Source organism: Ursus maritimus, unplaced genomic scaffold, assembly GCF_017311325.1.
Source record: "Ursus maritimus isolate PB19 unplaced genomic scaffold, ASM1731132v1 scaffold_24, whole genome shotgun sequence".
Classification (NCBI taxonomy): domain Eukaryota; kingdom Metazoa; phylum Chordata; class Mammalia; order Carnivora; family Ursidae; genus Ursus; species Ursus maritimus.
In genome coordinates this window covers 34,278,044-34,292,335 of record NW_024424897.1, presented here as the reverse complement: position 1 = coordinate 34,292,335, position 14,292 = coordinate 34,278,044, and the positions used below count along the sequence as shown (strand labels likewise).

Sequence of the window (14,292 nt, the reverse complement as noted above, 5' to 3'; positions counted from 1 at the left end):
GGAGTAGAAAGGAACATCCTTAAGTTGTTAGAGGGCATTTATAAAAAATCCTACAGCTAATATCCTACTTAAAGATTGAATGCTTTCTCCTAAAATTTGGAAGGCAAGACTATTGCTTCTCACCAGTCCTGTTTTCCTCAGCAAATGTGGTAAGTGAAGAAAAAAAAGGCATGTAGTTTGGAAAGGAAGAAATAAAATTATGTCTGTTCCCATACTACCTGATAGTTTGTAAGGAAAATTCTATGTAATCTACAAAAAATCCCTCCCTAGAACTGGCAGAATATAAAAAAGGTCAGTTATATGTCGGGAAATATACCAGCACGGAAAAGTCGATAATTGAGATAAAATAAAGAGTACCATTTATAATGGATCCAAGAAAATATATTTACAATTTGTGTGCTGAACAAGGGAAAAAAAAGTCAAGACATGTATCAAGAAATGTGAAGTGTTCATAGATCAGAAGACTCAATATTGTTAAGATGTCCATCACCCTCAGATGGATTTATAGACTTAATATAATCCTCCCCAAAAAGTCCTAGGAATTTTTTTTTTATATCAAAAATCTGATTCTGTGTTTGGAAAGGAATTGGAGTAGCCAGAATAATATTGAAAAGGTTCTTACCTGATTTCAAGATTTACTATAAAGTTACAATAGTCAAGAAAGTGTATTGTTAATGAAAATATAGATGCAGAAATTGGTGGATTAGAATAATACTTCCAGAAAAAGACCTATGAAGATACAGCTGGTACATCTTTGACAAGTTGACGATGCATAAAGAATAAAGGATAAAGAATTCAGTGGATAAAAAATAGTCTCCTGAAGAAATCTTGCTAGAACAATTGGACATCATTTGCAAAAGAAATTAATTTGTGTGATACCACATACTTTTTCCAAAAATTAGCTCAAAATGAATGATAGACCTGTATGTAAAATCTAAAATTGTGACATTTTGGCAAGAAAACAAAATATTTGTGACAATGGATTAGGCAAAGAATTCTTCACTATGACATTCATCGAAATTAAAAGCTTGCTCTGTGAGATACTGTAGGCAGTTTGGATAAATGTTATGCCGGGGTAGAGACACATTTTAAACTGGTGAATTAAGGTGGGGGATTAGTAGATAAATTGAAACTTAAAATTCAGGTTTTGAGAAATGGTAAAAAGTGGGAGCAGGTTTTAGTTCCATGGAGAGAACTCATTTTCACATTCTTTGTTATCGGATTTGCTGTTTTAAAATACTTGTGAACTCTCGGTTAAACTTTCTCTGCTAGTCGTATGGGAACGTCAGAAAACTTTTACAATTAGTGTTCATACAGAGGAAGGATGCTGTGTTTTCATTTTTTTATCGGGGGAGGTTTTTTACATCTTTGGTAATTTTTTTCCTTCGGTAATACTTTAAGGCATAATGAGTGCTTTGTGAAAATATTTCATCCACGTACATAATTGTTTTTATTTTTACTCTGTTTTTGGTATGTCTTTCAGGAATGCTTCTAGTCACAACAGACACCCTTGGTCATGACTTTCATGTCTTCCAAATTCTGACTCATCCTTGGTCTTCATCACAAAGTGCTGTCCATCATCTATATACTCTTCACAGGGGAGAAACTGAAGCCAAAGTAAGTTGTATAATTTTTAGGAGGTGCGTGTGTGTGTGTGTGTGTGTGTGTGTGTGTGTGTGTGTAAGATGACATCTAATTTAGCTGGTTATTTATGTCATATTGGAGCTGAGTGTTAATATTAGTGAAATATATCCTATTTGATCCAATAAGTACATAAGCAGTAGGTGAACAAGTCAATGAAGCTGATAAAACAAAAGTTCTATTTATCCTTCTCCTCTTCCTACTCTACCATTTCCTACCCTGGCGAAAATCCTGTCATCCATTGGATATCTCTCTAGGTCTTTTTATGTGTGTTTTGGTTTTATATACATGTACACTGTATACATGGGCATGTAAAGACATATTCACATATACACAAAAATAATTGAATTTTGTAATGGATGACCATATGGATAATATTCAGTGGTATGCAGAAGTCAGCTCACAGTGGTCGGTGAGAATGAGTTGTGTACATTTGTCCCCAGCTCTGGATATAGTGACATTACACTCTTGGCGTGAAATCATCCATGCTAGGAGTGTTTATATAATAGAAATTGACAAACACTACAAGTCAGAACTATTTTTTTTCTTATGGAGCCAGGTTTTCACATTTAACAACACCTCACTGTGCATGCATGTATGGGCATGCACGTATACACACACCCACACAACATCCACAAACAAATCCACACCCACACCCACATATATAACTTACTAAACGTTTGTATTGGGCACCATGGTAAGTGCTTTTAAATGTACTCTTTTTTTTCCATAGTAATATTTTCATTATATTATGTTATTCACCATACAGTACATCCCTGGTTTTTGATGTAAAGTTTGATGATTCATTAGTTGCGTATAACACCCAGTGCACCATGCAATATGTGCCCTCCTTACTACTCATCACCAGCCTATCCCATTCCCGCACCCTCCTCCCCTCTGAAGCCCTCAGTTTGTTTCTCAGAGTCCACAATCTCTCATGCTTCATTACCCCTTCTGATTACCCCCTTTCTTTATCCCTTTCTTCTCCTACTGATCTTCCTAGTTCTTATGTTCCATAGATGAGAGAAACCATATGATAATTGTCTTTCTCTGCTTGACTTATTTCACTTAGCATTATCTCCTCCAGTGCCGTCCATGTTGCAGCAAATGTTGAGAAATCGTTCTTTTTGACAGCTGAGTAATATTCCATTATATATATGGACCACATCTTCTTAATCCAGTCATCTGTTGAAGGGCATCTCGGCTCTTTCCACAGTTTAGCTATTGTGGACAATGCTGCTATGAACATTGGGGAGCATATGGCCCTTCTCTTCACTACGTCTGTATCTTTGGGGTAAATACCCAGTAGTGCAATGGCTAGGTCATAGGGTAGCTCAATTTTTAACTTTTTAAGGGACCTCCACACTGTTTTCCAGAGTGGCTGTACCAACTTCCATTCCCACCAACAATGTAGGAAGGATCCCCTTTCTCCACATCCTCTCCAACAATTGTTGTTTCTTGCCTTGTCAATTTTTGCCATTCTAACTGGCGTAAGGTGGTATCTCAGTGTAGTTTTGATTTGAATTTCCCTGATGGCTAATGATTTTGAACATTTTTTCATGTGTCTGTTGGCCATTTGTATGTCTTCATTGGAAAAGTGTCTGTTCATATCTTCTGCCCATTTTATGATTTGTTTGTCTGTTTCTCGTGTATTGAGTTGGAGAAGTTCTTTGTAGATCTTGGATACCAGTCTTTTATCTGTAGCATCATTTGCAAATATATTCTCCCATTCTGTGGGCTACCTCTTAGTTTTTTTGACTGTTTCCTTGGCTGTGCAGAAGCTTTTTATCTTGATGAAGTCCCACAAGTTCATTTTATCTTTTGTTTCTCTTGCCTTTGGAGATGGGTCATGAAAAAGGTTGCTGTGGCTGATGTCGTAGAGATTGCTGCCTATGCTCTCCTCTAGGATTTTGATGGGTTCCTGTCTCACATCAAGGTCTTTCATCCATTTGGAGTTTATCTTTGTGTATGGTGTGAGAGAGTGGTCAAGTTTCATTCTTTTGCATGTAGCTGTCCAATTTTCCCAGCACCATTTATTGAAGAGACTGTCTTTTTTCCACTGGATGTTTTGTCCTGCTTTATCAAAGATTAGTTGCCCAAAGAGCCAAGGATCCATTTCTGGGTTCTCTATTCTGTTCCATTGGCCTATGTGTCTGTTTTTGTGCCAGTACCATGCTGTCTTTGTGATCACAGCTTTGTAGTAGAGCTCGAAATCCGGCATTGTGATGCCCCCAGCTTTGTTTTTCCTTTTCAACAATTCCTTGGTGATGCAGGGCCTTTTCTGTTTCCATACAAATTTAAGGACTATTTGTTCCAGTTCTTTGAAAAATGTCATTGGTATTTTGATCGGGATAGCATTGAAAGTGTAGCTTGCTCTGGGTAGCATGGACATTTTAACTATGTTAATTCTTCCAATCCATGAGCATGGAATATTTTTCGATCTTTTTGTGTCTTCCTCAATGTCTTTCAAGAGTGATTTATAGTTTCTAGAATATAGATCCTTTATGTCTCTGGTTAAGTAAATTCCAAGGTAACGTATGGTTTTTGGTGCTATTGTAAATGGGATAGATTCCCTAATTTCTCTTTGTTCAGTCTCGTTATTCGTGTGTAGAAATGCAACTGATTTCTGAGCATTGATTTTGTATCCTGCCACATTACTCAATTGCTCTATAACTTCTATTAGTTTGGGAGTGGATTCTTTTGGGTTTTCCATATAGAGTATCGTGTCATCTGCGAAGAGAGACATTTTGACTTCTTCTTTGCCGATTTGGATACCTTTGATCCCTTTTTGTTGTCTGATTGCTGTTGCAAGGACTTCTAGTACTATGTTGAATAATAGTGGCGAGAGTGGGCATCCTTGTGTTCCTGATCTTAAGGGAAAGGCTTCCAGCTTTTCCCCGTTGAGAATGATATTTGCTGTAGGCTTTTCATAGATGGTTTTTATGAGATTGAGGAATGTACCCTCTATCCCTACACTCTGAAGGGTTTTAATCAGGAAAGGATGCTGTATTTTGTCAAATGCTTTTTCTGCATCTATTGAGAGAATCATATGATTTTTTGAATTTTTCTTTCTGGATAAAATCTAAGACACTGATAGATTTGCAAATTGGACCACCCTTGCATCCCAGGGATGAATCCCACTTGGTCATGATGGATAATCCTTTTAATGTACTGTTGGATTCTATTAGCCAGGATCTTGTTGAGGATTTTGGCGTCCATATTCATTAGGGAAATAGGTCTGTAATTCTCCTTTTTGATGGGGTCTTTGCCTGGTTTGGGGATCAAGGTAATATTGGCCTCATAGAATGAGTTTGGTAGCTTTCCTTCTGTTTCTATTTTTTGAAATATCTTTAGGAGAATAGGTATTATTTCTTCTTTGAATGTTTGAAAGAATTTCCCCGGGAATCCATCAGGCCCTGGCGTTTTGTTTTTTGGAAGGTTTTTAATCACGGTTTCAATCTCTTCATAATTAATTGGCCTGTTTAAAAAATCAATTTCTTCCCTGTTTCAGTCTTGGTAGTTTATAGGTTTCCAGGAAGGCCTCCATCTCTTCCAGATTGCTTAATTTATTGGCATAAAGCTGTTGATAAAAGTTTCTAATAATCCTTCCTATTTCATTGGGTTGGTTGTGACCTCTCCCTTTTTATTCATAATTTTATTAATTTGGGTCCCTTCTGTATTCTTTTGGATAAGTCTTGCCAGTGGTTTGTCAATTTTATTTATTCTTTCAAAGAACCAGCTTCTAGTTCTGTTGATCTGCTCTACCGTGCTCCTGGTTTCTAATTCATTGATTTCTGCTCTAATCTTGATCAACTGCTTCCTTGTGCGTGGATTAGGCCTGTTCCTCTGTTGCTGTTCCAGCTTCTTGAGGTGAGAATATAAAAACTGCATTTTAGATTTTTCTATTCTTTTGAGTGAGGCTTGGATGGCTATGTAATTTCCCCTTAGGACTGCCTTTGCAGTGTCCCATAGGTTGGACTGTTGTGTTTTCATGCTCGTTGGTCTCCATAAATTGTTTAAATTGATTTTTGATTTCCTGGTTTATCGAATCATTCCCTAACAGGATGGTTCTTAGTCTCCAAGTGTTTGAGTTTCTTCCAAATTTTTCCTTGTGGTTGAGTTCCATTTTCAAAGCACTGTGGTCTGAGAATATGCAGGGAATAATTTCACTCTTTTGGTAGCAGTTGAAACCTGTTTTGTAACCCAGAACATGGTCCATTCTGGAGAATGTTCCATGGGCATCATTAGAATAGAATGAGTATTCTTTGGTTCTGGGGTGTAGTGTTTTCTCTATATATATGAGGTCCAACTCGTTCGAGTATGGCATTCAAAGCTCTTGTTTCTTTGTTGATTTTCTGCTTAGGTGATCTATCTATTGCTGATAGGTGGAGTGTTGAGGTCCCCTACTAGTAGTGTATTTTTATCTCTATGTCTCTTTATTGTGGTTAAGAGTCGGCTTGTGTATCTTGCTGCTCCTCTGGTGGGGGCATATACATTTATAATTGTCATATCCACTTGTTGGATACATCCTTTAAGAATAATATAGTGCCTTTCTGTATCTCTAATCGTAGTCTTTAGTTTAAAATCCAATCTGTCTGATATGAGAATTGCTACCCCAGCTTTATTTTGAGTCCATTGGCATGAAAGATGAGTATTCCATCCCTTTAATTTCAGTCTGGATGTATCTTTAGGTTCAAAATGAGTCTCTTGTAGACAGCAAATGGATGGGTCATGTCTTTTTATCCAATCTGCAACCCTGTGTGGCGTTTTAGACATTTAGGCCATTTACATTGAGACTGATTATTGAGAGATATGATTTTAATGATGCCATGTTGCCATTACAGTCTTTGTTTCTATAGATTGTGACTTTCTGTTCTGTGTCACTCTTGGGGCCTTTTTACTTTTATAGAACCCCTCCTCAATATCTCCTCTAGGGCTGGTTTTTCGGTGTTCTGAAATTGGTCAGTGACTGGCGATTCTGGAAGGTCTTTATCTCTCCATCAATTCTGAATGACAGCCTTGCTGGATAAAGAGATCCTTGGCTGCATGTTTTTCTCTGAATGAACTTTAAAAATGCCCCAACCCTTTCTCATTCCAGGTCTGTGTAGCAGGTCTGACGTAATTCTGATACCTTTGCCTTGGTACGTGAGAAATTTCTTTGCCCTGGCCGCTTTAAATATTGTATCCTTGGATCTAATATTTGCAAATATGCACTATGACGTGACGTGGCGTAGGTTTGTCGTGGTTGAGCTTGGGAGGGGTCCTTTCTGTCTCTTGGACACGAATGTTTTTTTCCCTTGCTAGATTAGGAAGTTTTCAGCTACAATTTGTTCAAATATCTCTTCTAGACCTCTGTTTTTCTCCACCCTGGGGATCCGATGATTCTGACATTGGAGCGTTTCATTGAGTCAGTAATCTCCCGTAACCTACATTCTTGAGATTGGATTTTTGAGCCAAGTTTGTATTTTAGCTTTCTCTTCTACTAACCCATCCTCCACCTTAACACTGCTTCTTCTGCCTCATTCACCTGGCCGTCAGAGCCTCTCAGTTTTGACTGCATTTGGCTCATAGAATTTTTAATTTCTGCCAGATTCGCTCTCATTTCCGCCCTTAGAGATTCTATATTCTCATTAATATTTTCTTAATTTTTTGAAGTCTCCCATCATCTTGACCGTTGTTACTCTGAACTCCATTTCTGATAATTTGGTTATATCCATATCTCTTAGCTCTGTGGCAGAGGCCACAGACTCATTGTCTTTTCTTTGCTGGGGGATTTCTCCTTCTTGTCATTCTGATAAGGAGAGGTTGCGGGGTTGTCCAGAGCCCAAATTATTGATCAGGACCCAGGCAGTGTGCACTTGTTTTATAGGGACCTTAGGGATGTGGGCTTTTGATTTTTCAGCCTGCCTTCTGGGGGAGGGGCCTGCGCGCCAGTACTCAGGCAACCCTGTTTGGGTAAGTCTCCGTGTCCCCTGCGAGGGGGATTGTGAGCCCGGTATTTCCAGGCTTTTGTTCTCTGGCGGCTTTCCTGGCGGTTTGCTGTGCCTCTGTCTAGAGTCAGAGCAGCAGTGGCTGAATCCCAGCCTCTGTCTCAGGAACAGAGGGATCGCAGACTGCTCTCCACTGGGCCCTCTGGCCCTTTAACTCTGTTTCTGTTGGTGCTGCTCAACCCTGCAGCGTCCAGGGATGTGCGCCCCAGCGTCCCAGCCCTCACTTCCAGGGTCTGCGCGCTCTGTCCTTTGTGTTTTCTAACACCACCAGCCGCCATCCGCCCCCACGCCTTCCGGAGCTCCTGGTCTCAGTCTGGTTCCAGTGAGCGCACCGGAGCTCCGGTTTTCAATCTGGTGGCGCGTCCCGGCTCACGGCTTTCAGTCTGCTCTCTCGCGGATGCCGATCCGATCCAAGAGTCCATCTGCTCCCCCGTGCAGGTGGCTACCACTTCCGGTCCCGAGCAGGCTCCCCTCCCCTTCCGTTTATCTTCTCGATATCTGTGCGTGGCTTCACGGCTCCCCGCTTCTACCTCAGTACTCTGGCTGAAGATGTTCATTTGTAGAGATCCAGATGTATCTTCCTGCATCTCGGCTGATTTCCGGTGGTGTTCAGGATGGTCTGATACCTATCCAGCTCGACTCAGGGGACCAGCTAAAAAGGGGACCCCTACGGCTCCACCATCTTAACTCCTCCCTCTACATGTACTCTTAATATCACTTGGTAGATACTAAGCTAGCTTAATAGGCTAAAATTCCAACTACTATTCTTTGTTTCCCAGAGCCTGTAGTTATGCATTTACCAGTGTGCTGCTGTATATCCTTTATCCTGAGAGACAGTTCATTGACCCACCACCATTTATCGACCTAGTCCATCCTTTCCCGATAGTCTAAAAATGCTGTTTATCATAAGTTTCCATTAAAACTTTCTACCATAGAAGCGAAACATCTTAAATACGTGGAAATCCATGAGTTTGTAATGATACTTAAAAAGGAAGTATTGGACATAACTGTAGGTTGCTTGTTTAACTAACTCATTATTTTGAAAATTGATAACTAAAGCATTTACCTTCTCTTTCTTGTATCAATTTAATGATAGCTGAATAGCTGATGAGGGAAAGTTTTCTTCACTGAAGAATACCAGTATTAAAATGTTCAAATTTAGATTTAGTGTGTTGATCATTATATACACATATTGAATCATTTATGTCATTTACATCTGAAACTAATATTATATTAGTTGTATGTCAATTATACCTCAATTAAAAAAAAAAGTCAAATTTTAAGAATCACCATTGTTGCGACCGTAATGAAACAATGGATTTGGACTAATAATCATCTGTATTTAGTTTTAGCTGATGAGTCTTAACATTACCAAAGTGGAACAGATATCATGTACTTCTATTTTTATGATAATAGGATGTATACAATATCACCTATGAAATATTTCTGCCCAGTCCTCTAAATTAAACCTGAATCTAATTCAACCCGCAAATAAAATTAGTACTTTACGTAAAAGACAGAGATGACACATACCATGAGAAATGCAGCCAGCCAAATCTAAAATGAGAGAAGTTCTTCATTAAAAATGTGACCTGATTTTTTTAGGATTTTTATTTAAACCAGATTGATTTAGCATACAGTATAATATTAGTTTCTTAGGTGTAGAATTTAGTGACTCATCACTTACATATAACACCTGTCTCATCAGGAGCACCCTCTTAATCCCCATCACACATTTAACCCATCCCCCCACCTCCTCTGGTAACCATCCGTTTGTTCTCTGTAGTTAGAGTCTGTATCTTGGTTTGCCTCTCTGTTCTTCCCCCCACGTTCAATTGTTTTGTTTCTTAAATTCCACAATTAGTGAAATCATTGGTATTTGTCTTTCTCTGGACTGACTTATTTCACTTAGCATAATATACTCTAGCTCCATTCACTTCATTGCAAATTGCAAGATTTCATTCTTTTTATGGCTGAGTAATATTCCATTGTGTATATAAAACCATATCCTTCTTTATCCATTCATCAGTCGATGGACATTTGAGCTCTTTCCATAATTTGGCTATCGTTGAGAATGCTGCCGTAAACATCAGGGTGCATGTATCCTTGAATCAGTATTTTTATCTTTGAGTAAATACCCAGTAATTGCTGGATTGTGAGGTTAGTTCTACTTTTAACTTTCTGAGTAACCTCCATACTGTTTTTCAGAGTGGCTGCACCAGTTTGCATTCCTACCAGCAGTGCAAGAAGGTTTCCTTTCTCTGCATCCTCACTAACACCTGTTGTTTCCTGTGTTGTTAATTTTAGCCATTCTGACAGGTGTGAGGTGGTATCTCATCATAGTTTTGATTTGTATTTCCTGATGATGAGGGATGTTGAGCATCTTTTTCATGTGTATAGTCTTCTTGGAAAAATGTCTGTTCATGCCTTCTGCCCATTTTTCAACGGATTATTTGTTTTTGGGTGTTGAGTTTTGTAAGTCCTTTATAGATTTTGGATACTAATCCTTTATCAGATATGTCATTTGCAAATATATTCTCCCCTTCCAAAGGTTGCCTTTTAGTTTTCTTGATTGTTTCCTTTGTTGTGCAGAAGATTTTTATCTTTTTTTTTTTTACTTTACCAAATTATTGTTTTTTTTCAAATTTTTGTTTAAATTCTAGTTGGTTTACCATATAGGGTATTTATTGGTTTCAGGAGTAGAATTCTAGTGATTGATCACTTACATGTAACACCCAGTGCTCTAACACAAGTTCCCCCTTAATCACCCATTACCAGAAGCATTTTATCTTGATGAAATCTTATAGTTTATTTTGCTTTTGTTTCCCTTGCCTGAAGGAGACTATCTAGTAAGAAATTGCTATAGCCCATGTTAGAATGGTTACTGCCTTTGTTCTCCTGTAGGAATTTGACATTAATTGCATTATTTGGGGCTTTTTTTTGGGATGTTGAGTTGCTTATAAATTCTTTGTATATTCTGGATACTAACCTTTATCAGATATGTCATTTGTAAATATCTTCTCTATTCAGTAGAGTTGCTCTTTCAGTTTTGTTGTTTCCTTTTCGTCAGAAGTTTCTTATTTTGATATAGTTCAAGTTTTATTTTTCCTTTTATGTCCCTTGCCTCAGGAGACATAACTAGAAAAACTATTGTTGTACTCCAAGAGTTTTTATGGTTTCAGGTCTCACATTTAGGTCTTTAATCCATTTTGAGTTTATTTTTGTATTGGTGTAAGGTGGTTCAGTTTCATTCTTTTGCATGTTGCTGTCCGTTTTCCCAATACCATTTGTTGAAGAGACTATCTTTTCCCATTGTATATTCTTTCCTGCTTTGCCAAAGACTAATTAACCATATAGTTGTGGGTTCATATCTGGGTTTTCTATTCTGTTTCATTGACCTATATGTCCATTTTGTGCCAGTATCATTCTTGTTTTGATTACTGTAGGTTTGTAGTATAACTTAAAATCTGGAATTGTGAATACCATCAGCTTTGTTTTCTTCTTTTTAAGATTATTTTGTGCTATTTCAGGATCGTTTTGTGGCTCCATACAAATTTTAGGATTATTTGTTTTAGTTCTGTGAAAAATGCTGTTGGTATTTTGATAGGGATTGCATTAAATGTGTAGATTACTTTGGGTAGTATGCACATTTTAACAATATTTGTTCTTCCAATCCATGAGCTTAGAATGTCTTTCCATTTGTTTTTGTCATCTTCAGTTTCTTTAATTGGTGTTTTATAGTTTTCAGAGTACAGGTCTTTCGCTTCCTTGGTTAGGGTTTATTCTCTTAGGCATCTTATTATTTTTGTTGCAAATTGTAAACAGTATTGCTTTCTTAATTTTTCTTTCTCTTGCTTCATTATTAGTGAATAGAAATCATGGATTTCTGTACATTGATTTTTGTATCCTGCGACTTCACTGAATCCATTTATTAATTCTAGTAGTTTTTTGGTGGTGTCTTTTGGGTTCTCTCTATATAGTACATGTCATCTTCTGACAATTTGGAAAGTTTTATTTCTTCCTTGTACCATATGGATGCCTTTTATTCTTTTTATCATTGATTGCTGTGGCTAGGACATCCAGTACCATGTTGAATAAAAGTGTGAAGATGAGGCATCCTTAACTTGTTCCTGATCGTAGGGGAAAGCTTTTAGTTTTTCCCCATTGTCAGTATGATGATTATAGCTGGGTTTTCCATATACGCCTTATTATACTACAGGATATATTCCCTCCGAACCTACTTTGCAAGGGTTTTTATCATGAATGGATGTTTTACTTTATCAAATGCTTTTTCTCTATTGAAATGATCATATGGTTTTTTAAAATTTTTATTATGTTGTCACCATACAGTATATCATTAGTTTTTGATGTAGTGTTCCATGCCGATCATATGGGGTTTTTATTCTTTCTCTTGTTGATGTGTTATATCATATTGACTGTTTCTTTATTTATTTTTCTCACCTAATTTCTCTGACTTCAGGACTTCACAGTAGCATTTTTTGAAAAATTGGTGAGAATGGGCATCCTTGTTTGTTCTTGATCTTAAAGGAAAAGCTTTTCAGCTCTCACTGTTGAGTGTAATGTTAAGTGTGGGCTTACACCATAGATGGCCTTTATTATGTTGAGGTACATTTCCTCTTATATTTCATTTTGTTGAGAGTTTTAATCATGAATGGATGTTAATATTTTTAAAATGCTTCTTTAAAGCATAGCTTTTGGGATGATGTGGCTGATTTTTATCCTTCATTTTGTTAATGTGTGGATCTCAGCATCTAGATGGATGCTGATTGGAAGCTGAACTCTCAGGCAGCAGCTTTAAAGAGTGAAAATTTATCTCTTTAAGGATAGTTTAGAGAAGGGCATTTTTGCTTACTGCTTTCATTCTGTGCCCTGGGTAGAAGTCATTTTAAATTATGCAAATATCTTTTTTTCTTCCCCCAAATTTGTGTAACACTTCTTTTATTTATATATATACATTTGGTTAATAGATTCTATTTTATTCAGTGGGTTGCTCATCATCAATAACTATTTATTTTAATGCTCAGAATATCCCAGATTTGGCCAGTGGCACCTGTCAACTTGACATCTGTGTCCTTTGACATATCTCCATTTTCTCTACAACGTCTCACCTTGCATGGCACAACTATACCTGCTTATCTTATTTTAGTTACAGTTTGTTTTGTTTCTTTTGTATGGAAGTTTCCAATTAGATGACCATTTTAGGTAGAAGATTCAATATTTCACTGTGCTGCTGGCACATTTTCTTTCTTTTCTTTCTTTCTCTTTTTTTTTTTTTTTAAGATTTATTTATTTGAGAGTTGGGGGAGGTGGGGAGGTAGCAGAGAGAGAGAGGGGGAGCTCAAAGCAGTCTCTGTGCTGAGAGCAGAGCTCGACATGAGGCTGGATCGCAGACCCTGAGATCATGACCTGTTAGCAAACTAAGAGTCAAACGTTCCCAACCGACTGTGCCACCCTGGCACCACATCATTTATTTCTTAACTCTGTTTTTATAATACCTGTTCTGTCCTCACCAGTCCTCGGTATGCCCTACTTCAGCTATAACCTCCTAGAGTTTTAGTATTTTAAATATTTATACTTTTTTTTTTTTTGCTTACACACTATTTTTGTAACTCATTTGCATTAAGCATTATTTATCATTTAATTTCCTATACATCCGACCTGGAAGTAGAGATGACACACTCTGTAATTTAGGATATTGAGGTTTCTAAACACCAAATATTAAGATCTTAAGGAAACTAAGTAATGACCATAAAATTAATTTCTTGTAAGCTTCTACTGAAATTACTTTGAAATAATATAAAAAATGTATCACTGATTATAATCTATAGTGGCATATGCTCTATCTAACTGTCTTTGAGTACTTTAAAAATCATGTCATTCTGGATTCTTCCCAAAAACTCTGAGGGTACTTCTTTAACTGCAGGCAAATGAAAAAAACTCAAGCTATGTGGATCTAATTATGTTGAATTAAATTGTTTTGTGATCTATGACTTTGGGATATCCTCTGCATCTGACAGTAATTTTCCCCTCTACAAGGCACATATGTAGTTAGAAAAATAGTCCTAGCTTTCAACAGGAATATATTTCACCATATATATATATATGGTGAAAACTTAATTTTGTTGATATACTTCTGCCAAATGTTCCATAATGTCTTACTCAAGCAGATACAATTTATTTAAATGTGCTGTGCTAATTTTTAGTAAATGGTCAACTTGCTTTGGAAATATTTGCACATCAGGTAAGTGTTACTTTTATTGGAATAGTCCTCTATAAAATGGTAAGATTATAGGTTTTAATCTCAATGGCAAAGAATCTAGCCATTTAGTACTGTTAATTGATAGTATTTAATGGTCAGTTCAAGTAAAAACAGGTAATTTTTGTATAAATATGTCGAATGTGCCTACTTAGGTTTATACTGAAATTCAAATTTGACAGGACTCTATTTTTATTTGCTAAACCTAGCAATCCTATGTATAACGCTATGCTCTTGATTTTGTCAATTCCCTCCCCCAAATGTTAGTTTTATTGAGATATAATGCTTAGAATACAAAATTCATTTTAAAAAATGTGCATTTCAGTGGTTTTTAGTATATTCACAGAGCTATGCAACCATCACCAATATCTACTTCTAGAAAAT

At 37.0% G+C, this 14,292-nt stretch overlaps 1 protein-coding gene across 7 annotated transcripts in view; it reads left to right on the top strand.

The window, feature by feature from the left end:
• The window catches only part of BCAS3 (BCAS3 microtubule associated cell migration factor), a 588,999-nt gene that overhangs the window by 202,980 nt on the left and 371,727 nt on the right, over window positions 1-14,292 (top strand). For all 7 annotated transcript variants that reach the window (XM_040640930.1, XM_040640931.1, XM_040640928.1 and 4 more), the window contains one exon: window positions 1,484-1,617. In XM_040640930.1, the coding sequence (XP_040496864.1) occupies window positions 1,484-1,617 (134 nt within the window). The remainder of the gene's footprint in view (window positions 1-1,483; window positions 1,618-14,292) is intronic.